Source organism: Oreochromis aureus, linkage group 7 (genome assembly GCF_013358895.1).
Source record: "Oreochromis aureus strain Israel breed Guangdong linkage group 7, ZZ_aureus, whole genome shotgun sequence".
Taxonomy (NCBI): Eukaryota; Metazoa; Chordata; class Actinopteri; order Cichliformes; family Cichlidae; genus Oreochromis; species Oreochromis aureus.
This window is the reverse complement of record NC_052948.1, coordinates 48,943,853-48,966,817: the sequence shown is the minus strand read 5'-3', so window position 1 is coordinate 48,966,817 and position 22,965 is coordinate 48,943,853. Positions and strand designations below refer to the sequence as shown.

General features: G+C 41.0%; 2 protein-coding genes and 1 long non-coding RNA gene across 4 annotated transcripts in view; 2 read left to right on the top strand and 1 right to left on the bottom strand.

Moving 5' to 3' along the window:
* Nucleotides 1-5,566, top strand: part of loxhd1a (lipoxygenase homology domains 1a) — a 34,647-nt gene extending 29,081 nt beyond the window's left edge. The window contains exons 36-41 of the mRNA XM_039614435.1: nt 1,110-1,287; nt 3,611-3,796; nt 3,910-4,080; nt 4,175-4,307; nt 4,598-4,753; nt 4,869-5,566. Coding sequence (XP_039470369.1) covers nt 1,110-1,287; nt 3,611-3,796; nt 3,910-4,080; nt 4,175-4,307; nt 4,598-4,753; nt 4,869-5,349 — 1,305 coding nt within the window. The 3' untranslated portion in view covers nt 5,350-5,566. The remainder of the gene's footprint in view (nt 1-1,109; nt 1,288-3,610; nt 3,797-3,909; nt 4,081-4,174; nt 4,308-4,597; nt 4,754-4,868) is intronic.
* Nucleotides 5,567-6,727: 1,161 nt separating this feature from the next.
* On the top strand, nt 6,728-10,921 carry LOC120440885. Its single transcript, XR_005613595.1, has 3 exons — nt 6,728-6,883; nt 7,237-7,270; nt 8,184-10,921. It is a non-coding gene; the product is annotated as an uncharacterized LOC120440885 (long non-coding RNA).
* A 140-nt stretch (nt 10,922-11,061) lies between these two features.
* Nucleotides 11,062-22,596, bottom strand: rnf165a (ring finger protein 165a). Of its 2 annotated transcripts, XM_031754601.2 has the most exons (8): nt 22,205-22,596; nt 15,173-15,473; nt 14,932-15,057; nt 14,660-14,789; nt 14,472-14,576; nt 14,145-14,240; nt 13,947-14,047; nt 11,062-11,666 (listed from the first exon to the last, which is right to left on the bottom strand). In XM_031754601.2, the coding sequence occupies exons 1-8, from the start codon at nt 22,263-22,265 to the stop codon at nt 11,549-11,551; spliced, it is 1,038 nt and encodes a 345-aa protein (XP_031610461.1). In that variant the 5' UTR covers nt 22,266-22,596; the 3' UTR covers nt 11,062-11,548. The 2 variants fall into 2 exon arrangements, 1 of the variants encoding a protein (XP_031610461.1); XR_004200330.2 differs by lacking the exons at nt 11,062-11,666; nt 13,947-14,047; nt 14,145-14,240; ... (2 more) ...; nt 14,932-15,057; nt 15,173-15,473 and adding an exon at nt 20,888-21,206 and having other exon boundaries at nt 22,205-22,567.
* Between the last annotated feature and the right edge of the window lie 369 nt (nt 22,597-22,965).

Here is a 22,965-nt window from a genome sequence, read left to right as displayed (position 1 = left end):
CCTGGCACCGCATGCTGTAGGTCACAGGATCATTCAATCTATTATATGGCACAGACAAATACACACACACATCTATTCCTGCCTGCAGGAGAACGGTCAATGATTCAACCACACACAAAGACACAGGCAACAACACACACAAACACACACACAGAGCAGGGCCCAGAACTCCTGGAGTGAGCATATTGACCCATTTTATTCTCCATGCCGCTGTTGCTTGAATCATGGACACGCTTTCTCTTACAGTACGCACACGCTCCCTAAGTACAAATGAGCACCGTGTTTGGCCTCGAGAGAGAAAGCATTTTATTTATATATAAATTAATTTACAGTAAACTAGTGCAACGTATTGGAATTGACTGTCTCAGTACTGAAAGATTTTTTTTTCAATGATTCTGTGAGGATAATATCACTTCCCACCACCAAATTTAGTGTGAAGTCTCAGGCTAAAGGCTTTGATGAAGTAGAACACATTTCCTATGCAAATGTCTTCTCTACTAAATGCACCATGCCTGTAGGGCGGCAGAGCAGTCAGAAACAATACAAAGCCCTGTCCATCCGTGCCCGAGTCTCAGCCGCTGTGAACATCTCCTTGACTTGACCCTGAACAGAGCCTTGTGTGTTCAGCATCACAAGCAGACATGCTGCCTTTATGGATTGCCAGGTCGTCGCCTTGCAACTGACACAATGGTGCACCAGGTGGACTGCCAGCATAGTAATCTGTCCAGATAAATACGCAGAAGGGAGAGCTAATAGATGTCTGGCTGATTCTTGGCCTAACGGAGAAATTTTCTCCTGTTATTAGAAACTAGAAACCTTCAGAGAGGCAGGATTAGTGTACCTGCTGGTAACACAGTAGTCATCCAGCCATAATATGACACAGCATTCAATACACTAGTACTGTGGTTCAAGTAATGGCAACATCAATCATAAGAGAATGCATTACTACTGATGATCCCCTGAACTTTCATCTGCAGGTTGATATTTATACTCCTGTTACATTACATCATACTACAGCAGCATTTATTACTGTTAAATCTTACCTTTAATAATTATAATGCAATCTTCCAAATGCTTTGCTAATTTATAAGCTAATTCTGTGCATTCAGGTGATCATGCGTAACCTGACCACGGAGGAGGTGTCTGTGTTTACCTATGAAGGGTGGCTGTCCAGGACACATGGACCCAAGAGGGCGCTGATCTGTGAGATGGCAGCTGTGGTGGACGAGGAGGTGATGGTGGAGGTCACTACCTACATTGTCCAGGTCAAGACAAGTGACGTCGCAGGTAGGTTCTCAACCCAGCTCTGTGGTCCCATTTGAACTATACAGTACTTGTCCAAACATACATGGAAATACAGTATGAAAGTCAATATTTGGCTACCTTTCTTCTTCAAGGTGTCCTTTTATGTTTGAATGATTCATAGATCAATGTGAAATGATTCAAATAAACAAACAAACAAAAAATTACTCTGAAATTTCAAGTATAATCAGGTCAAGTATAATGACTGGACTGCCCAGTGTCCAAAGAAAAACTTTGAAAGCTCTTCATAAATTCAGGAAAAGTATTTTTCAAAAGGACTTTGAAAAATACAGGAAAATCTTTGGAAGCAAAATATAAAGATATGAGGGACAACTTTGTGCAACACTGTATTCCAGTGCAGAGAACTAACAAACATAACATTGCTCAGTGCAGTTCTTATACTGGGTCTCGGAGCCACCTTTCAGCTCATCCTCCAGTTTTAGTTCTCTCTCTTTAAGGATACCCTGACCTTTTAGTCAGCTTGCTCTGATTGGTTATCTATCCCAAACAGAAGACGGTGATGAGGGAATGAAAGGGATTTTGCACATATGCTGGATAATGATTTGAAAATTTGTTGGGTTTGATATTGTAACAGGATAAATGTGACAGAAGAAATAAAAAGCATAAAAGCTTCTTTCAGACAGTTTTCTAAACTAGTTACAGGTTGCCCATATTTGTCGTGGCCATTTTAAGATTCAAATTGTTTGGTCTGAACATGTTTAGGGGCTTGACGATATCAAATTATTACTTTATTCACAAGCAAATAGGTAAGATTAGAAACATGAAGCACATTTTTTATGTAAGAGTCCCAATACCCAGTTTTGAATGCACATATCTTAATGTGTCAACATAAAACCAAAGAATAACTGAAATGTTGAGGTCTGAGCTGTGAGGTCAGTGAGGGCACTCTAAATATACTTAACAGGCCTATGAGCATTCCCTGTCCATTCAGCCTTTATTCTCTGGGTTCAGGGGTGCTGAGACTGAGCAGAGTAGACATCCTCTTTCATCAGGAACATCCTCCAGCTCTTCCCGGGGGATCCTGAAGGACTCTGTGGTCAGCGGACACATTTAATTTGTCAAGCGTTTCCTGGATCACATCCTCATCATCTGTTTTTCGGACCACTTTCAAAGGATACACCAGAGAGTATTCTGCATTTGAGCACCTGTGTGTGGCTCTATACTGTGAACATCCTGTGAAACCCTCCCCATCAAAGCCAAACGAGCTGCTGCCTGGAAGAGACTAATTACTGTATGACTGCCATCCCGTGTTTTCAGTCACTACCCAAAGATCAATGCAGAGTTAGAGCCTCATTTTGCCTGCCCTTGTGCAGGGGGTTTGTGTTTTCCTAGGCAAAGGCAAAGGTGGAATAATTCATGGCTGAATCCCTCGTGGCAATTAAAGAGATCCTCTTCAGAAGCCCTCCACACCGCTGCTCCATCTTTTCTTCATCCTTTATTTTCATCTAGCTCAGTTGCTCTGCTGATCAATACGATCAGAATGGCAAGAAGTCTGAGCCGACTTCAAAGGGCTGCTCTCTGCCACTGTCAGTTACTGGAAGCTGAGATGTAGCCTTGCACCGCCACTAAGGCTCTGGGAGGAAAAAATGAGCAAGGCTGATAGATGCAAACACACCCACAAACAACATCACATAGGCAGAGCTGGGCCTATGCACGTATACTAAAAAAGAGGTACTGAAGATCAAGTGTGTGCATTAGCATATATGTCACATAAGTTACATATGTAACTTTAAAAATATCCAGATCTCAAATATTGCCAGCGTGATCATTTCTTATTACAACTGCAGCATTGTTAAATGATCAACATTCTTGCCTACTCTACAGAAGCGAGTTTAAGCAAGGACACTGAAAACATGCTGCAGGCTGAGTGAGGTTTCACTCAGGATCTAACCGACTGTGATAAAATAATAAAGCACAGGGGGATTATAGATGTGCTGTATGAGTCAGAGAACCCAGCTCTCACTGCTCCCCAGTTTACTTTTCAGGTGGTGATTTGCTATTGCTGTACAGCCTTTTTACTGCCATACAACTCTTTGATATAGCTTAATTGCTTTGCATGTACATAATTAGAGCTAGCTCGAGTGACAGTAAATGACTTTTATTATAGTTAATTGCATTCAGTGACCATGTAGACTGGGAAGCTGTGACTTTATAGACTAAAATCCAAGCAAAGTTCTGTCCATGGTTCCACCCATGTTTATTTAAAAGTGTAACCTAACCAAGAAAAATCCCTTAATATTGTCGAGGATTTTTATTTTCTAAATAGTGAACTGCTGCATCTCCTCAGGGGCAGGCACTGATGCCAACGTGTGGATCATTATTTTTGGAGAGAACGGGGACACGGGGACACTGGCGCTGAAAGAGTGCAACAAGTCCAACAAGTTTGAGCGCAAGCAGGTGGACACGTTTCGCTTCCCAGAAATCCTCAGCATGGGAGACCTCTCCAAAGTACGAGTCTGGCACGATAACACAGGTCAGCTGCTCTAACTGGTGCGGTGAACAGCTTAGAGTGAGCTCAACTGTTCTTAGAATGAAAAAAGTGAAAGCACTGCACACTGGTATCTTTTTGCATCTCGTTACACGCAGGTATTGCTCCAGGCTGGCACTTGGAGTATATTGACGTGAAGGACGAGATCATGGACAAAACATTTCGTTTCCCCTGTGACCGCTGGCTTGCCAAGAACGATGATGATGGACAGATAATGAGAGAGCTGGCCTGTGCTAACAATGACTACTTGGACCTCAATGAAAAGACCAGTAAGGCTAGCACCTCACAGCATTAAATTATCTCCCCGTGTAGTTTAGCGCAACAACATTTTACTGTAACTGAGTCTCCTTTTCTCTATGACAGAGTATGAAATTTGTATCACAACTGGAGACACAGCTGAAACCAAGGAAAATGCCTGGATTGTACTTGAAGGGAGAAAGGGTCGATCAAAAGAATTTGTAATGGAGAACTCCTCAAAGAAGAAGAGGTTCTTACGGTAGGTACTTGCTGCAAGATTAACTCAGTCACCGGCAGCTTGTTTGCATGAAAAAGCTTTCAGAAATGTGCTTTCTCTCCCTCTGGATCTCTCTCTGCCCTCATTATGATAATCCAAAATACTTAAGACCAGACCAGCACTGCACTCTGATGTCATGACTTTACACCGTCCTGTTAACGATTCATTCTGACACAGAACAAACTGGCAGTGATGTGAATTTCAATTAACGCAAAGCGATTTAAGGGAATAGCTACTTTCACCAACGAATCCATGTTCCTCTCTCTTTTTAGGGGAAATGTTGACAGGTTTGAATTTTCATCCAAGAACTTGGGTGATATTGCTGGCATCTGTTTGGGCCATACACCCAAGGATGGAAAGAAAGTAAAGGGGGAGGTTTACTGGCACGTAGTGGAGGTTGTTGTGACCGAAAGAGAACTGGGAAACAAGTAAGGCAGCTGCTTCCCCACTGTAGCAATTCATTTATTTTCCACCATCAAACCATTTCTTGATATTCCCAAATGATCAGACTATATTCCTTCTGCTCTGCTCCATTATCTCCAGGTACATTTTCAAATGCAATTCCCTCATTCCTCTTTCTCCTAAGAGGGACGATTTCATCACCGTTGAGTGCACAAAGACCATCGAGAGCTTTGCAAGCAAAGCTCGAAGCCTGGTACCTGTCAAATATGAGATCATCGTCATCACAGGTGATGAAAAGGGTGCAGGAACAGATGCCAATGTTTTCATTACTCTCTACGGCTCCAATGGAGATTCGGGCTGCAGGCAACTGCGTCAGAAGTTTCGTAACCTTTTTGAACGTGGGCAAACAGACCGTTTCTCGGTGGAAATGCTGGACATGGGGGAGCTGCAGAAAGTCCGGGTAGAACACGACAACTCCGGTCTCAGCCCTGGCTGGCTGCTCGATCGTGTGGAAGTCACCAACACAGCCAATGGTGTTACCACTATCTTTCTCTGCGGGAAGTGGCTGGACTCTAAGAAGGCAGATGGAAAGATCTCCAGAGCCCTCTACCCAAAATACTAAAAAACCCTACAGCACAAGCATGTCCTCTTATGTTTAAAAGTAATGACCAAAGAGATTCTGCTTCTAGCAAGTTTTATATCTCAGGAACTGAGACATTAAAAAAAAAATGTCATGATGATGTCTAATGTGGTCAGGAAAAAGGAAAGTGCCATTCTTTTTAAATATCAGGGATTCTTTGCATTGTTTTGTTGTAATACAGATTTTATAAAATGAACAAATGAATAAATAAATCCAATTTGTTTATAACACCCAGTTTTCAGCTTCACTTCTGACTTGCTGGCAGGTCTAAACCTTACATTCAAGTCTGGTTAAGCAGAAATATACACTCATTGGGCACTTCATTAGTTATACTTTGCTATTACAGTCGTCCTTTTGCCTTCAGAGCTGCCTTAAACACAGCAAACAAAATGCTGGAAATATTCCTCAGAGATTTTGATCCATATTGACCTGATTGCATTACACAGTTGCTGCAAATTTGTCCATGATGCAAATATTCTGTTCCACAAACTCCCAAAGATGCTCTATTGGACTGAGATCCGGTGACTGTGGAGACAATTTAAGTGCAGTGAATTCATTCAATGAATCAAGAAACCAGTTTGAGTTGATTTGAGCTTTGTGACCTGTTGCACTGTTATGCTGGAAGGAGACTGGTACACTGTGGTCATAAAGGGATGGACACGGTCAGCATCAGTACTCGGTAGGCTGTGGTGTTAAAATGATGCTCAGTTGATACTGAGGGTCTCAACATGTGCCAACAAAATCTCCTCCACACTATTACACCATCACCAGTATCAGCCTGAATCACTGATACAACGCAGGATAGATCCATGCTTTCATGTTGTTTACACCAAATTCTGACCCTACCATCTGAATTTCTGCAGCAAAAACTGAGTCTCAACAGACCACGCAATGATTTTCCAATCTTCTGTTGTTCAGTTTTGATGATCCTATGCAAATTGTGGAGAGTGATATTTGGACTTCAGTCAACAGGTGAATAAATTATTCAAATGGGACATTCAAATATGTCAAAGTGATCGTTAAGAAGTAATTGTGTATGAATTTTACATTTATAGCTTTTTCCTTGGCCCAAAACAATTGTTTTAATGTCTAGTCAACAATATAGGGACACACAGAGATTCCATGATTTCTTTCATCCTTTAAATTACAATCTAACCACTACATGTCAGTAGATTGCAGAAATCAGTCAACTGAGTTCTTTCTTCCCTAATACAAGTGTATAATCCTACATACGGTAGCCAAAGGACAAACATGTTGTAGTCAGCCAAGAGAGACCATAAACGTTAAATTTAGACTGTACCCCATGGTGACATGGTTCGTCGGCATGTTTCTATTAATGTTTGAGCCAGATCTGCAAAGAGTTTTTCCCTATTTGTGGAAGGCTGTCAGTCTTCTGTTTGCCTTAGCTGTCAATGCCCAGTGAGAAGCACCTATCTCTATTTTCTCTGGAAGAGGAGTCCAATATGTGTCACTGAGTCAGAGAAGCTCATGTCTGAGCAATGACAGCCATACTAAGGTGAGTTATTGAGGATATGCAGAACACTTGGTGGCGCTACAGTTTTTGCTGCTGGTAGCCTCTCTTAGTTTCTGTGAAACAGTCTTTGAAGTGGATGTAACTTTTCTGAACTCTGATGCTCTGAGTGAATAACCTCTTATAAAGTGTGAGAAATTAATCAAGTGTGAATTCTTAGGATTTTTAGGAATTTTAGGATACTTTAGCCTAGCATTAGCTTAAAACCCGCTGCTGTTGTTGTTAGCTTTTGTCAGCTAGCTGGAGATAGAAGGATAACAGTGTAATCTTCTGACAATAAGTAATTAGAATAATATTAGGAATAAATGAGGATGTTTATGCACATGTTTGTGTTTTAGAGTCCTGACTTCAGTTCAGCAGATAAGACTTGAGGTGAGGAGGAAGAGGATGACTTTATATCCAGATGCTGGTGCTGTTGCCTCTTTCCTTTGTGTTTTCACTTCTTTGGTAAAGGAGATCCCATCAAAGCTGATAAAATATATATTTACAGTACACCCACAGTTCTCTTTTTCTCTGCTTTGGCATGTGGCTGATCTCTAGCCACTTACGTAAATCGCTATAAATTTATGAGTACAATATCTTTTTTTTTTCTCTATTCAACAACCTCAAAACATGACTGACTTCACCTTTAACTAAGGATGAAGTATAAAACTGCTGCATTTTGAGGGGTTAAAAAAAGACACCCAAAAAATAGGTTCACTTCCATTTTATCAAGTTTATTACAAAAAGAGCACATATAAAAGGATAATATACAAGCCATGAAATAAAATAAAAATTAAAAACAGAAAAGTTTGGATTTAGCAATGCAACCTTTGAGATCATTATCATCATTATTAGTAGTAGTAATAATAAATAAAGTACAAAATTCCACCAAATGTAAATCTAACATTTACCCATAACAGGCTCATCCACTTCATCATCAACACGCTCAAAACCATTTTAATGCGCTATTGCTTTAATATTAATGATAAATAGTTCTATTTTCAGATAAAATATCCTATTTTGAAAAACATTGCGCAGTCACAGCTAAACAGCAGGTTTTCATACAAGGATGGCGGCAGCCCTTTCACTGGCACTTTTTGGGATAGTTTCTCTTCACTTGTTGGTTTTTGTCAGATTCAAGCAGCAACAAAATTTATAATTTTTTTTCTGTTATATTCTTTGTATATATTTTCACCATATACTATGAAACCATTGCGACTACACTGAAACCTGAGAAAACATGCATTTGTTTTTTTGTTCTTTAGAAAAGGTTGTGCTTTAAATCCTTGCCTTCCTTTTTTAGACTGTGAAAGCAAACAGAGGAGAGAGTCGGAGAGGAGGGACGGACGGTAAAATCAAACGGAGATGGAAAGAAGAGGAGAAAACAGAATGGAGAAAGGACCGCTGTAAAGCCCACGGTGAAACATGCCTCTTTATAGTCAGAGCTATTTCCACAGCAATGCAGTGCTTCGGTACTACAAACCAGCAGCTAGTTTTTGGACAGCTTGACTTGGATTGATTGATTATAATGGCTTTAGTCAAATGTTGTCTCAGCTCCTTCGTTTTCCATTCACTTAATTAACTAAGCAACCAGTAAGGCATGGTGGATGGACTGATTGTTGTTCATGGTTTCCGTTATATGGAAATATCCCCTAACACTTAAAGCGAGGCACTTGTTATGCTTAAGTCTACAAAGCATTTTGGAAAAAACAACAACATAAAAAACCAACGAACAGAGAAACACTAGAGAGATGACAACTGAAGAGATAACACAAAGAGTTAAAGCAAAGGAACATGTTTCATTAAGACCCTTAGTGCATTGTGTGAGAAGCAGAGCATAAAAAAATAAAAGCCAGTTCATTTAAATAATCTAAAATATTTTTTTTTTTTTTTTGCCAGTGAGAGGGTTCCCATTTTAAACAAGTTAGTGCAAAAGAAAAAAAAAGAAAAAAATTGTCACAAACCAAAACCAATTCACTTGCAGTTTGTTCACTACATCACAGCATGGGGGATTGGAGAGATTGCATTGAATGGAATGTAACCAAGATCCACAGCACCACATGAAAGAGAAAAAGAGACATAGAGAGAGACAGGGAGAGAGAGAGAGAAAGAGAGAGAACGGGCTCAGTAGCTCAGCCTTGGTCAGTAAACATCGCACAGCCAGCTTGTGGAGATCAAACAGCAGAACTTTTTTTTTCCTTTTTTTTTTTTTTTAACTTTTAGTGTTCCGAAAAAGTACAACTGCATGCAAAGCATTCCCATTTAAAACAATGCAACCAAAAAAAAACATGAGGTATCCATTTTTTTAATAGCCTTTTCGTGTTATATTTGTAAATAAATAAATTATGATTCAGTCAACCCAACTCCAGAAAAAGAAAAGAAACTATATAAAATTAAATACATACCCACAGTATCTACAGTTAGTAATAAATTATGATTGTTAAATACTTAAGGCATCTCAACTGACAACACCCTGTGTAAACTATGACAACTTTCATCACGGATGACTCCACTACAGGAGGAGGCAGTGTCAACACTGGCAGTGCACAAGACAGGAAGAAGTAAGCCTTGTTAATTGAGTCTCTGGGCCAAGTGTTACCCTTGTTATATGCTATCACAGTGCAGAGAGGACAGTGAGGGTCCTAAAGGCGTCCTGTAACACACGCGCGCGCGCGCGCACACACACACACACACACACACACACACACACACACACACACACACGCGCAGCTCTGTGGAACTGAAGTGACAAGCTGACACAAAGGGTAAAAAAAAAAGAGAGAAGAAGTGGTGATAGAGAGAGAGAGTGTGTGTTTTAACAGCCTGAATGCTTTCCTGCTGTCCTGTCGTCTCGTGTCTGTGTGCACTGTGAGAGGGAGGCTGCCTCCGTCGCACCACGTTCTACATGTTCTAGCAAATACAGCATAGCAACCAGCATAGCAACCACGAGGGGAGGTCTGTCACACAAATATAACACAAGATCAATACGCAAGCTCCTCTCCCAGCTCAAAACACTGCATGAATCCGTACCTATATATAAACCAAACGCGATGCCGAGGAGAAACTTTTGTTGCTATAACTATCGTCACATGTGCTTGTTCTTTAGGCAATAAGGTAAACATCAAAAAACAGGATCCCAAGGTCGCCACCAAAGGGAACCGGATGACACGCGCTACAAGTCAGGGGAGCAAACCACTGACTTTTTAAAAATTATTATTATTATTATTATTATAATTATTATTAATATTTGTTAGTGTTCAGAAGATAGTCACAGCTCAGATTAACTAAGTCATGCACAGGCGTCTCTGAACCTTTTAAAAGTGAAGAAACGCTACCACAGCCAACAGCCCCAAACCCAAAAAATGAAACATGCAATCTTTTTTTTGTTGTTTTTTAGTGTGCACTGTTCTGCCACTGGCCCAGTGCCAGATGGAAATGCAGGTACAAGGGCAGCTAAATCCTCCCACCTCGCTCTGCAGTGCATGATAGCCTCTGTTGTTCATCCCTTTTCGATTTTTTTTGTGTGTTTTCTTTTTGTTTCTTTTGGCTTTGTGTTGTATAAGCACTCCAGCGGCCGTGCTCTTCACCTAACAGGTTTGTGTGAGACGCAGTCTCTTGAAGTGACACACGGCATGGGCAGAGGACATAAAACCTGTGCGGAGATTCAAGCTACACTGTGACATAATGCATTTTGGTGAAAACACTATTATTTTTCTGCTTTTTTTTCAATTTCAAACACAAAAACATCTCGGTCACTGGGTTTTCCCTGACAGTGAACGAGACCTAATCACATGACACCATCTGCACATGACACCAACCCAAGGTAAACGCACAACTGTACTGCGAAATGTCAAAAGCTGCATGAGAGAATTAAAACACCCAGCTAGCTGGTGCTTGGCCTCAAGAAGGTCACACCAGATCTCACTAATTGGTTACTGCTACTCTACTACGACCACAAATGATCTTTAGGTAAACATGGCATCAGAGCATTTAGATTCTGTTAAGCTTTCTTGCGTGGCAGAATAATCATTTTGATTGTGTTTAAAAGAGAAAATATATCTATCTATCTATATATATATATATATATATATATATATATATCTATATATATATATATATATATATATATATATATATATATATATATATATATATATATATATATATATATAAGAGAGCAGCAGAGAGAGAGATTGAAGAGAAGAGAGAAAAGTAGCCAGCTAAGTGTGGGGTTATGTGTTTTCTAGTCTGAGGACATTAAGTCATGGCTTTGAGGACATGCTACACAGCCCCAGGCTACCTACAGTACAACACCACAACAGCAACAACAACCCCACGTAAGACCAGCAAGCTACAAGTAAACCCTGTGTACATGAGTATGTGTTTGTTAGTGTGTCTTTTGCTTCCAGAGGGATGTGCTTCTATATAAAGAGAGTCCTTTGCGGCCTCTCCGTGCAGTTAGTTTTCCTGGCTTGGCTCAGTAAAGCGTGACTCAGAAGGGTGGTGATGTCACATGAAGTCTGGAGACATTTGGCAAAGCACCCGACAGGAAGGAGGAGGTGGAGGGAGGTGGGGTGGGGTAAGGTGGGGGAGGCTGGCGAGCCGGGGGTGGAAGAAAGCAGGAATCGCACCACGAGGGCGACTGAATCACGAGAGTGTCGAATCTCATCAGCTGTCGGGGTTCAGCTGTGTTTCGATGTCAACTCGACAGATTGGACACTTTCTGCTGGTGGCCAGCCATTGGTCCACGCAGCCCTGGTGGAAGAGGTGCATGCAGGGCAGCCTCCTGCAGGATAGGAAGAGAGACAAACTTTAGGGTCAGTGTGGATTCACATGACTGTGTGTTACTTTTCCAATGCATACAGTTGTGAGCTTAAAAAGACCCTCGGGGAGTTAATTCTGTTCATTCAGGCATGTAGAGACAACTTTTGTTGTTGAGTAGTCAGTCCCAAATGCCTCTCAGACAGCTGAGACTCTTATGCTGCAAACCGATCCTCTCGCCTCACCCAGGGGGACAGTTCTTGTTACCTAAAAATTCACTCCCAACCACTGTTTGAAATGCATGCGCGTAATGGAACAGAACATTTTAGGGATTATAATTCCAGCATTTGAAAAGCAGGTTGTTGCCATGCTTCTGCCTCTGCATAGAGGCTACTTTCGGCAGCTCCCTTTTCACAGGGGGTCACTGCAGCAGATAGCTCTGCATGTTTGATCAGATTTATGGCGGATGCCTTTCCTGATGCAACACTAAAGGGGATTTTTGTCTCCATGTGAAAATACAACTATCAACCAAAAAAAAAAAAAAAAAAATAGTAACCAAATTTTGGTATGTGGGTAGCTTGAGATTGGACTATTTCTTAGCCATGATCAGCAGCTTCCTGGAGTCTCAGCTATTTGTCTGGCAACAGCTCAAAGGCTCATTTATGCACACATGTGGTACAGGACTGGAAAGATTCTCATAAATGATTTGCTCAGAAGGTCGGCAGAAACACAATGGGAAGAAGTAAATACTTGGTATTTGTCAGAAACTCTTACATTATATTACATATACAGTGGATGAAATGATGATTTGATCCCCCACTGAATTTGCAAGTTTGCTTACTTCCAAAGAAATGAACAGTTTCTAATATTTAAGGTAGTTTAGAGACAGAATATTTTTTTAAAAATACAATCTGATTGAGTAAAATTCGTATTTGATCCTCTACATCTCAGCCAGAATACTGGCTCCGACGGATTGGCTGTGTCACCAAGTCACCAAGAATACAGTTGATAACACACAGTTGATAAATCTTGCAGCACTCAGAAGGTCCCCATTCAAGAAGGCACATCTAAAGGCTCGTCCTAAGTTTGCCAGTAAACATCTAAATGATTCAGAGAAGAAAGCACTGTCAAATGAAACCAGAATCGAGCTCTTTGGCATCAACTCAACCCGCCGTGTTTAGAGGAAGAGAAATGCTGAGTATGACCCAACACAATCCCCAGAGTCAAGCATGGAGGTGGAAACATTATGATTTTGGTACTTAGGAGCACTATGTCATATTTTGCTGGGAGATCAGATACTTATTTCACCCAATGACAGATCAAATCAGTGTATAGCTTTTATGTAATGTTTCTTCTGGATTTTTTTTGTTGACATTCTCTCCATCACCATTACAATGAAACAACCATAAAAATGATGGCAAACTGTTTTGAGACTTAATTTCTTTGTGAGCAAACTTACAAACTTGCAAATTCTTTACAAGTTTTAAAAGATTTTATTACTCCCGATGTACAAATTTCAGCTAAAGTATATAAATTTATGATATTGTATTTATTATATTTACTTTTACAGGCCCATGCTCATGTTCTGACTATTAGTCCTTTATTGCCAGGAACCCTGATGACATTATATCATACATACCATAATTTTAAGTTGTCTGGATATCAATTAGATGTTGCTGTTCTTAAATCAAAATAATAGACATTTTTAAGGTGTTATAGCTCCATAAAAGATACAAACAGTCCACTTTAGCTTGTTGGTAGGTGGTTAAGAAGCTTCAGGGACCTAAGATATACCTGTGTGCAAAGTTTGGCTGCTGTTCTACAGACTGCACAGGAGAAGTTTGCAGACAATACACAGAGATGTGGTGTATTATATCAAGATTATCAGTAAATCTGACAATAAGTCAGGTAAAGTGATATTTATTATAAACTGGAAAACAGAAATCAGACAAAAATATTAGAAGGCAACACTGATAATGGGATTTGGAGTAATTCCTGTAGTCGTGCCTCTTTTATCTCTTGCAATGCTTGATGTCTCACTCAGGCAATTAGCTTGTCTATCTTCCAATGATGTCATATTGTCTACAGTAATAGAAAAGGAAGTCCGGCATCCATCTCGTCTTCCCCATCAGTCCCTGCTGTCTAGACCCATCCTGCAATGCATCTCTGAGCTAAGCTCATCATCTGCAGCCTGCAGCATCATGTTTCCCATCAAAACAATTTGGTATAGATTTTCTCATTTAACTCACTCAGAATAAGTGCACTTCCTTTTTTACGATTTCTGGGTCTACAAAGTATTTATTACCTGACATCTTCTCCGTCCTCCAGCATGGACAAACATATGGTACATTTTTCATCCACATCTGTTTCCTCCTCCTCCCCAATCTTCAACTGCAGGGGCTTTCTCTGTTCGTGGGTCACATTACAGAGACAAAAATGTAGGGTCAAAACAAAGGGGAAAAAAAGGCAAACGTTCAACAGATTTTTGTCTCATCTGCCATACCTTCTTGTATTTGTGTGGAAAAGTAAATCTCTCTATGGTTGTCTGAACAGCTCCTCTGCTAACGCTCCCCAGTCGATCCTCCAGCTGCAGCAGCTCCTGCAGGAACAGCCGAGTTTGAATAAAATGAACCAGAATGCTAAAAAGAGGAAAAGCTACTACATGGACAACAAATGGTTTGGTTCACTGCTGTTTTCATGGTCAGAAAAGAATAAAACAATCTGCTTATGAAGCTCATACTGATTAAAAGCTAGAGAACAGTTAGTACATATAACTTAAAGTGACACCGTGTGAAGGTGCAGAGTTTGATAGATGGACAGTCAGATTTACCTCATAGCTTTCTCGCACAGCAGTGGCGTGCCTCGAAGGATTTAAACTTTGCAGCGCCAACAGGTGAAGCTGAGGGTATGGGTAGTTTCTGATTTCATGCACAACCTACAACAAAATCCTTCATTATATTACAGCAGGAATATAGACTATCAAGCTATCCAAGGCAACCTGAGGAAGTGACAACATACCACTTGTGCAGAGGATGTGTTCCTGGGAAAGTGATGCATTCGAGGGGAGGCCAGGTAATGCTGATAGTGCTGCGGAAGCTGCTGGAGCTGGTACTGATGGTGAGGGAGGCCAGCATCTACGCTGAGATCCCTGCAGAAAGAGAGGAACGTGGCTAAATTAACATAGCCCATGCCAGGCAATGTGGCAGACAGACAGATGGGTGGAAAGATAAAAAAGACGGGATCATTTCTCAACTCTGCAGGATTCTCGTTAATCCCCAACGGTGACTCACCAGTCGGTGCCTTCGGCCAGGTACCGCGGTTGTTGTGTCATTGGCTGAGGAACATGGAGGGGCGGGGAGTACTCGTAGCCCGAACGCAGTCTGTGAGGGTTCAGGGGAATACGCTCCTGGGCTCTTCTGTAATCAGATAAAGATGTGATTAAAAAATATCTGGGTTTTTTGTTTTTGTTTTGGTTTGGTTTTTTTAGTGTACTTACACCTGTTGTGTTTGTATGGATGCAAGGGTGACTACCTGGAGTGTGGGAGGATCCTGCGATGCTGCGCTTCGAGGAGCTGCTGCTGGATGAGGTATTGCTGGTGTAAGGCCTGAGGTAGGAATGAAGGCCCCGGCACATCCTGAAACTGAGGGGGTCCGGGCAGGGCAGTGAGGGGTGGATGGTGCGTCTGGGGCAGGTGGGTGGCCAGGCCTGTCTGCGGGGGCTGGCTGGCATGTCCTAGAGGAAACTCAGCTGAGATGGGCGCCTGGGGAGCACCCAGGTGAAAGTGTCGGCAGGAGGTAGCATGGCTGTGTTGATGCCTGGTGAAGTGCGCTCCTATTGGGAATAAATGCGAGGGATCAAAACGGAGCAGGCGAAACCTGTGATCGCTTTCACTGAAACTTACACGACACGGAGACGAACCAACAGCAATTTCGCACACACTCGTAAAAAAGACACAAACAAATTAAAAAACCAACCACGCAGAGAGGAACGTGACACAGGAAGAGACAAGACAGACAAAACAGCAGATGGACGACGCAGACGTGGAGAACCCTGTGGAGCACCATCCAAACCCACAGACGGATTTCACTCAGTGGTCTGTGTCTCCACTTGCCATGTGCAGCCAACAGGAAAGATGCATCCTCACTAACTGGGGGTCTAGGGTATTTCCAAAATGAATCCCAGCAAAACCAATAGTTTCAAACTCTGTTATTATTATTGTGTTTGCTGTTTGAAGGAAAATATTAAACTGAGGCTTTCTCAACAAAAGAGTCAGACTTTCTTGATTCCATAGCCATCAAGAACGTCTGAAAGGTTTATGGGCTTTCATTTTTGTCTTCTCTCCACCCTTCCTATTAAGCAGAGAAGATGGGAGGTTGTGTGCTAGTCCCACTGAGTCACCTTGGTGTTGCACTTGCACAAAACAATCAATACAAATTACTCAGAGCTCACAGAAATGAATGCTGGAAGCAAGCTGAGGTGGAGGCAAAGTATTACTCCTTTAACTTCCAATTAAAGCTTCTCTAAATTTCCTCTAGAGAGGAAAGCAGACAGCGGGGTCTGGAGGATGGATAGCGCACAGTGTATACTGAAATACGTCAATATTGTGTCTTTGCATGTCCCGTGAATAAGAACTGCCCATTTAAACTGTTTACTCATAATCTTTCGAACAATAACATGAAGCAATATTGTGGATTTGGCTCTTTGTTAATGGTCTATGACATACTTAACATTTGCTGACAAGTTTAATTAACAGTAGCTGGTTCACTGAGTTGAGATCTAATTTAAAATTTAACAAGTGTGTGACATTTCTCAACGGCAGAAAATCAAATATTGCTTTTACTTCACTGTTTTTTAAGACATAGCAAATCAATTAAGGAGAGTTAGATGTGCAGGGAGGTGGTTATGATTTGATAAAGTCCTGTGCAGATGAAACAAGGGCATTTCCCAAAATGCTCTGTTTTTTGTTGCTGAAACGACATATTTGTCTGGCTTTGCTTTGTTGGATATAGCCTCGGGACATGGGAAGCCAGTGAACCCAGAGAGCCACGGGCAAAGTGAAAAACAGCATTTGGCTGAGGAAGTAGAGCAGAAATGGCAGACTGGTGGCTTGGATTGGTTAAAGGCTGTGCATCAGTTTTGCATGAAGCCTGTGACCCGGCAAAGCTGGACTGTTGTGTGTGAAGTTCAGGGTAAATATCAGATTATTTGTCTCTGGGAGCTTTTCACAGCATGAACTGCTGGCATTAATATTTGACGTACTGCAGAGCTGCCAGCAGCAGCAGCCCTGATGTTTCCACTGTTACATCTGAGGCTTTGTCTTTGACTCACAGACAGAAACACACACACACACACACACTTCCACCTATCCTCTCCCCTCAGCTGCTGCACAGGCGCCCCCTCCCCCACAGCATGGCTGCAGCATGGTGTCCCACAGTGAGTGACAGCCACTAAGCCCCACCCACCTGCGACTGCAGCAGTCTGACATGGAACCTCAACGCTTTCTTTCTCTCTCCCTCCACTCCTCCTGAAGTCACTGCAGCTTTACATCACACCTCCTCTCTAACACACCCCTGTCCTCTGCCTGTCCAGTGGTCTCCCATTAGGCAGAAACAGTCCCCACACCTGCTGAACTCACCGATTATAACACACTCACCATCAGAAGGTGAGGATTAATGAGGCAAAATCAGTGCATGTGTTGTACAGCTGCACTTGGTGAAGAAAAAAAAATCCAGCATAACACGCACATGCTTGGAAAACCTTTTTGCTGACCTTGCTTTTGCAATTTGTCATGTAAAAGATTAGGGGAGGGTTGTCGTGGTTTTGTATCAGTGCAGCCACGCATGCAGTGCAGCTGCTGGGATATTTAGAAGTCAGCTGCAGAGCACATATGGCTGTGCCTCGGACACACCTTTAGCCTTTTTCAGACACTGCACGCAGATGTAAGGTTCACGCAGCTGAGTCAAGTGTTAAAATGTAAGAAATGCGTCCCACTTGGAAACTTTTCAAAGAAGCATCTAATGCCACATTTAAAGAGAAACACAGCAATGTCTAAAAAACTGAAGATTTGATAAAAATGAAAAGTCATTACACAGTTGGCTGATGTGCACAGCCAGCATGTAAAGAGAAATGAGTTATTACTAACAAAAAATGTGACTTCTTTTGTTTCATTTGCGCTCATTACTCAGAGTTTAACACATTATCTGTGCTTGAGAAACAACGTTAGCCTAACTGGGTTTAGTTATGCTGCTGTCACCAGCTAGAAAGGCAACATGAATATAAATGTGTCATGGTCTGTTGTGCTAATAAAGAAAAACACCAGCTGAGGACCTGACAGCATAACACAGAGACACAAGTTTAGATGCACAGACTGAGCAGCCAACATTTAATTGTTGAACCTCTGTATTGTCTTTGTGCTGCCCATTTGGAGACTGCAAAAAAAAAAAGAATAGCTAGACATTTAGGAGTGTCTGCTTGTTCTCTTTGTGCTGGAGGTCAAGTCTATATCGCTCTTATAGCTGAGTATTGATGTTAATGGTTAGAACCAGGAGGCAGCAAGGCAAAACTCACCAATTAATAGGTTGGTGAGTTTTGCTATTAATAGGATAGTACTTTTACACTTTTCAGTTAAAACATATCAATGAATGACTGACAGATGTGCTGGAAGGTAGATTTTGTCGCTGCAAGGCAAAGCCACTTGGTTGCCTTGGTTCAAGGCATCTTGCTAAGGTACAAGGTAAGGTAGCAGTATTGATTTTGTCATCATGAAGAGAACAAATGGCTATCCTATTTGTCTTTCCTGTTTGTTTGTTTTTTTATTTTGTTTTGTTTTATATATACTCAGTTTGAATTGGAACCCAGCTATACTTTTTAGGACAGGGGCCAAAAAGATGGGAAAACCCAGCTAGTAAAATGCCTAAAACCTCTTCTAAAAACAGTCTTGATTCCAATTGGGTAAATGACAATAGATCAATGTTGTAATTGGGTTTAAAAAGAGAACAGTCTTTCAGATGCAACTATGTTGAGTGTTTCACCAGTGTTTTTTTCAAAGTAAAACACAGTCTCCATAATCGTCCACTATCACTGGGTTATATAATCTCCAGTTCAGTGTCGTTTAAAAGATTAAGGGAATTCTAAGAAATCTCTGTATTCAGGGGGAAAAGCTGAAAACCAACACTGAACGGCAGTGCTCTTCAGCGCCATTTCAGTTCTGTGGTGGAAATCTGTGAAGTGGACTAAACAACTTCTCAAAACCACTGTGAAAAACAAACAAATTATACATAAACATAATTCAGAAAAATGGCACCATTCCTGATGATATGCACATACATTAGTGAACAACGTTATGATTAACTTCACAAATCTTGATGCTGCTTTCACAAATCTGTGAAATCGCCATTAATGCTAAACAATTTGAGATGTACAGGTATCGGATCAGATGACTTCTTTTTTGGAAAGCCTTTGCTTTTTTTTCAGCAAGACCGTGCAGTGTCTTGAAGTGTTGAGCTGCTGATATCTTACATGAAAATATGTTTCTTTCAAATATACAGCAACCGGTCTGCCATAGTTTCCAAGCCCTTGAAGAGTGTTGTTAGAAGAAGAGCTGATGCAACTCTGTGGTAAACATGCTCCTGTCGCAACTTATTCGAAAGGTTTTGATGGCATCAAATTCAAAACAAGAACTTATTTATGTTTTCCATAAAGGAAAGGAAAAAGGCCTTAATAATCCTTAAATTCTATTTTGTGCTTCATTAATTCAATTTTTAAAACATTTGTTTTTTAAATATAGGGTTTAACTTGCTTGCAAATAGCTGTATTGTTTTATTTTCCTTTTATATAGCATGACAGCTTTTTTTTATTAAAAACTGTTGTATTTTTATTTTATACTTTACAATTTTTAACTCCTTTTGAGTGCTTTTTTAGCAATATACTTCTATTAACTATATTTAAAAATATATATATAATACACATACCATGATTTCACCCATATTGCTCACAATGTTAACACCAATGATTGGCTGTGAGGGAGGCTGTGTTTTGGTCTATAGATAGTGTATGGATTTGGACAGAATGACAGCCTGTAACAGGAAATGTCACTGTCGAGGTTTCAATATCAAACATGCCTTTGTATTTTAAAAATGGAAAGAAAATGTGCTTGTCCCTACTCCAAAGTAAGCAGTGTGGCAACCTGAAGAAACTCTGTCAAAGACAGCTGAGAAATGAGAGCACATATAGAGTGAGGGGACCGTCTCAGTGACAGCACAGTGTGGAGGGAGGAGGGGGAGGAACACATGGAAATCAGCAAAAAGCACACTGAAGGTTAGGAAGAAAACTACAGTCTTTATTGGAAAAATATTAGTATGTGCGCCACTGTGTGATAATAGTAATAATAAGAGTAAGAGACTCTACATAAGCATAATAATAATAATAATAATAATAATAATAATAATAATCATCCCATGCAAATAAAGACCAAAGGCAAGGCCTGACCATGCTCTCTGTAGGGTTAACAGAACAGAAGCAGCATCCAATGAGTAGATGTGTATGCTTACAGCACATTTCAGTACAGCAGGGACATCTCTACACAAAGATTACATTGGAATCTGCTGTTCAATGTGGAAAAACAAAAGTATAAAATGACCATGCATTAGGATCTAATACAAGAACATAAGGCAGAAAAACCACAACCAAAGAATAAAAAAGACATTTTGATTCTAAAAAAGGAGATCTACAGCAGTGCAGGATATACACATCCCTGTAAAATGGATAGCATTCTGGAGGTGCTGGAGGTAAGATTTGAGAGGGAGTGGTAGTGGTGGTGGTGGGGCGCTGCAAAAATGGCAAAATGGGTTTAGATTCACATCTCTCCAATTTATTGTGAAGTCCGCTCAGCTAGCAGGGACAAATGCTTTGACACATGGATAGGATTATGACCAGCAACCATTAACAGGTGCAGTGGACCTTCAAATGTGGAAAAAAACATAACGTCGCCAAAAACAAAATGACTTAAGCGCCGCATGCCAATTGGTGATTATCAGGATAACAAGATTATCAGTAATGGCAATTGTAAAGTGCTTCTTTGACAACAAAAAGACGGTACAATGCACCTTTGTGGGGCGAGTAATCAAAGAGTTCGATCAAGCCTGGCTGTAATCGAATCGGGGAGGGGAGGATCAAAATGTATCCACTTTACAGAAATTTACAGCAGAATGTAGTCTATCCACACTGAATGGGAGAATCACAATGACAGTCTGTAGTAAAGTCTAAAGCTACAATGGGTTATTCACTAAAGAGCAACATGACAGTTTAAATTAAGACAAACTGTTTTCTACAGAGAGTGTTATTCTTTAGTCTGTTACACAGAAGGATACGGTATGAGTGGGAACTCGGTTTTAATGCCAATGTCGTCTTCAGATGGAAAGAGGAAATGAGGAAGAAGGGGTTCACAATACAGCTAGATGCAGAGAACAGGCAGAGGCTACGGCAGACAGCAGCAGATGATCGTTAGCTACACAATGGAGGGGGACAAAGGTCTGAGAAATGCGGAATGTAGAGCCAGCCTCGATACTATGGAACAGGAAAAAAGAACACAAATAAAAGCACAATGAAATCATTGGGGCTACTGCATGTAGTTTTAACAATGCACGACAAATTACTATTATTATTACATAATCAACACAGATAGCCCTGCTGCAGTGGAGGATGATGTTATTGTTGTTATGCCCTATTAAACGCATTTTATGCTGTTTCACTACTGGAGCACCTGCAGCGAAATTTGCAGGGATTTTTTTTAAATTATTATTTTTATTAGAGGTTTAACGGGGACATGCTCCAAAAATGTTAAAGCCTATTCGCATTTAAAACCAGCCATATGCTTATACTGATTTACACTGATTATGCTAATGCTGTCTTTCAGTGGAAGAACCATCCAGTGAAAGTAACTCGCAGAAATGAGATTTTTTTAAAGGATGCACACAAAGGAGCAAAATGGAAGAAAATAGCATTACACACGGTCACTTTGGATTCAGATGTCTACCCTATCTTGGCTAAATTCATAATTTAAGAAAACCCTAATAAAAGCTGCGGAGGTTGTAAGCTAAATAAAGCTGGGCTAGTATTATCTGCCGTTGTTGTCCGGGCTGTAGTAGCTAGCGGCGACGGCACACACATAAACAAGGCGCAGGGATAAATAGATAAACCAGACAGAAGCGCGCTAGCCGCCGAGGGTAAAAAAGAAAAAGAAAAAGAAAAGAAAAAAGGAAAAGAAAAGCTGCCGCTTGACAGCTTAAGTCCTTTTAGTGCGGTTTACAGGCCCGAAACACAACGTCTTCGTCGGTATTTGAGGGCTCACGTCTTCGGTCGCTTCATTAGCGGTCTCGGTTCGGCTACAGCTAGCAAGAAGGCTAATATAATTTCGGTATCGCTCGCCGTTACGCTGGCTCGCTTTTTAGCTAGCAGGTGTCAGCTCTGTTTACATCATCTGTGGATTTTTAAGACAAGTAATGAAGAGGTATTATTTCGGGGTTAGCGTTAGAAAAAAAGAGAGAACATAAAGCTCCTCATACCTCTGTTTCTAACTGAGCCGAAGACGGGGAGAACCAGATATCCGACATGCACTAAAACCATCCTGGGTCCTTCTTTGTTTTGTGCGCAGCCAGTAAGACAGATGGTCCATGGAAATGATCCTCTTCAGTCACCAGCACATTCAAACAGACTGCGCTGCCTGCACACACACAGAGACCCCTGTAGCCAATCAGTGGAGCCTTCCGAGCAGGACCCTCCGGATTTGACAGCGGGATCCGCCAATGGGATCAGCGCCTGGGCGGAGATATCCTTCCCATCCGCATGTACAGTGCGGGGTACTTTTGTGATTGGAACATTTAGATCTGATAATACCTTATGGCTATGGTTTATCACTGAGCCTGAAATACACGGAACTTTACCTCACCAAACTTTACTCAAGTATTTTTTTAATGAAAGTTTTAACTTCTGCGTCACTGCATTTATTTGACAGCTTTGGTGACTAATTGCAAATATATTTCTGTTTTGGTCTTCCTTGCCCCCCCACTCCCCTTTTAAAAATAGGTTCAAGTTTTCATTACACTATGTTTTCGTTACACTTTTAAAATTGATGTGATACTACAGATAAATATCAGAAATACTATACTGGCACAGTTAACAACACCAGTATTACCCAATATATGTATAAATTACAAAAACAGCAGCTGTAGCCACAAAAATAGTAATCAGCAGTTGCCCCAACTTGTCCCGATTATGCTTTTATATCAGGCATTTTCAATGCAGGACTCCAAAGGAAGAAGCATGA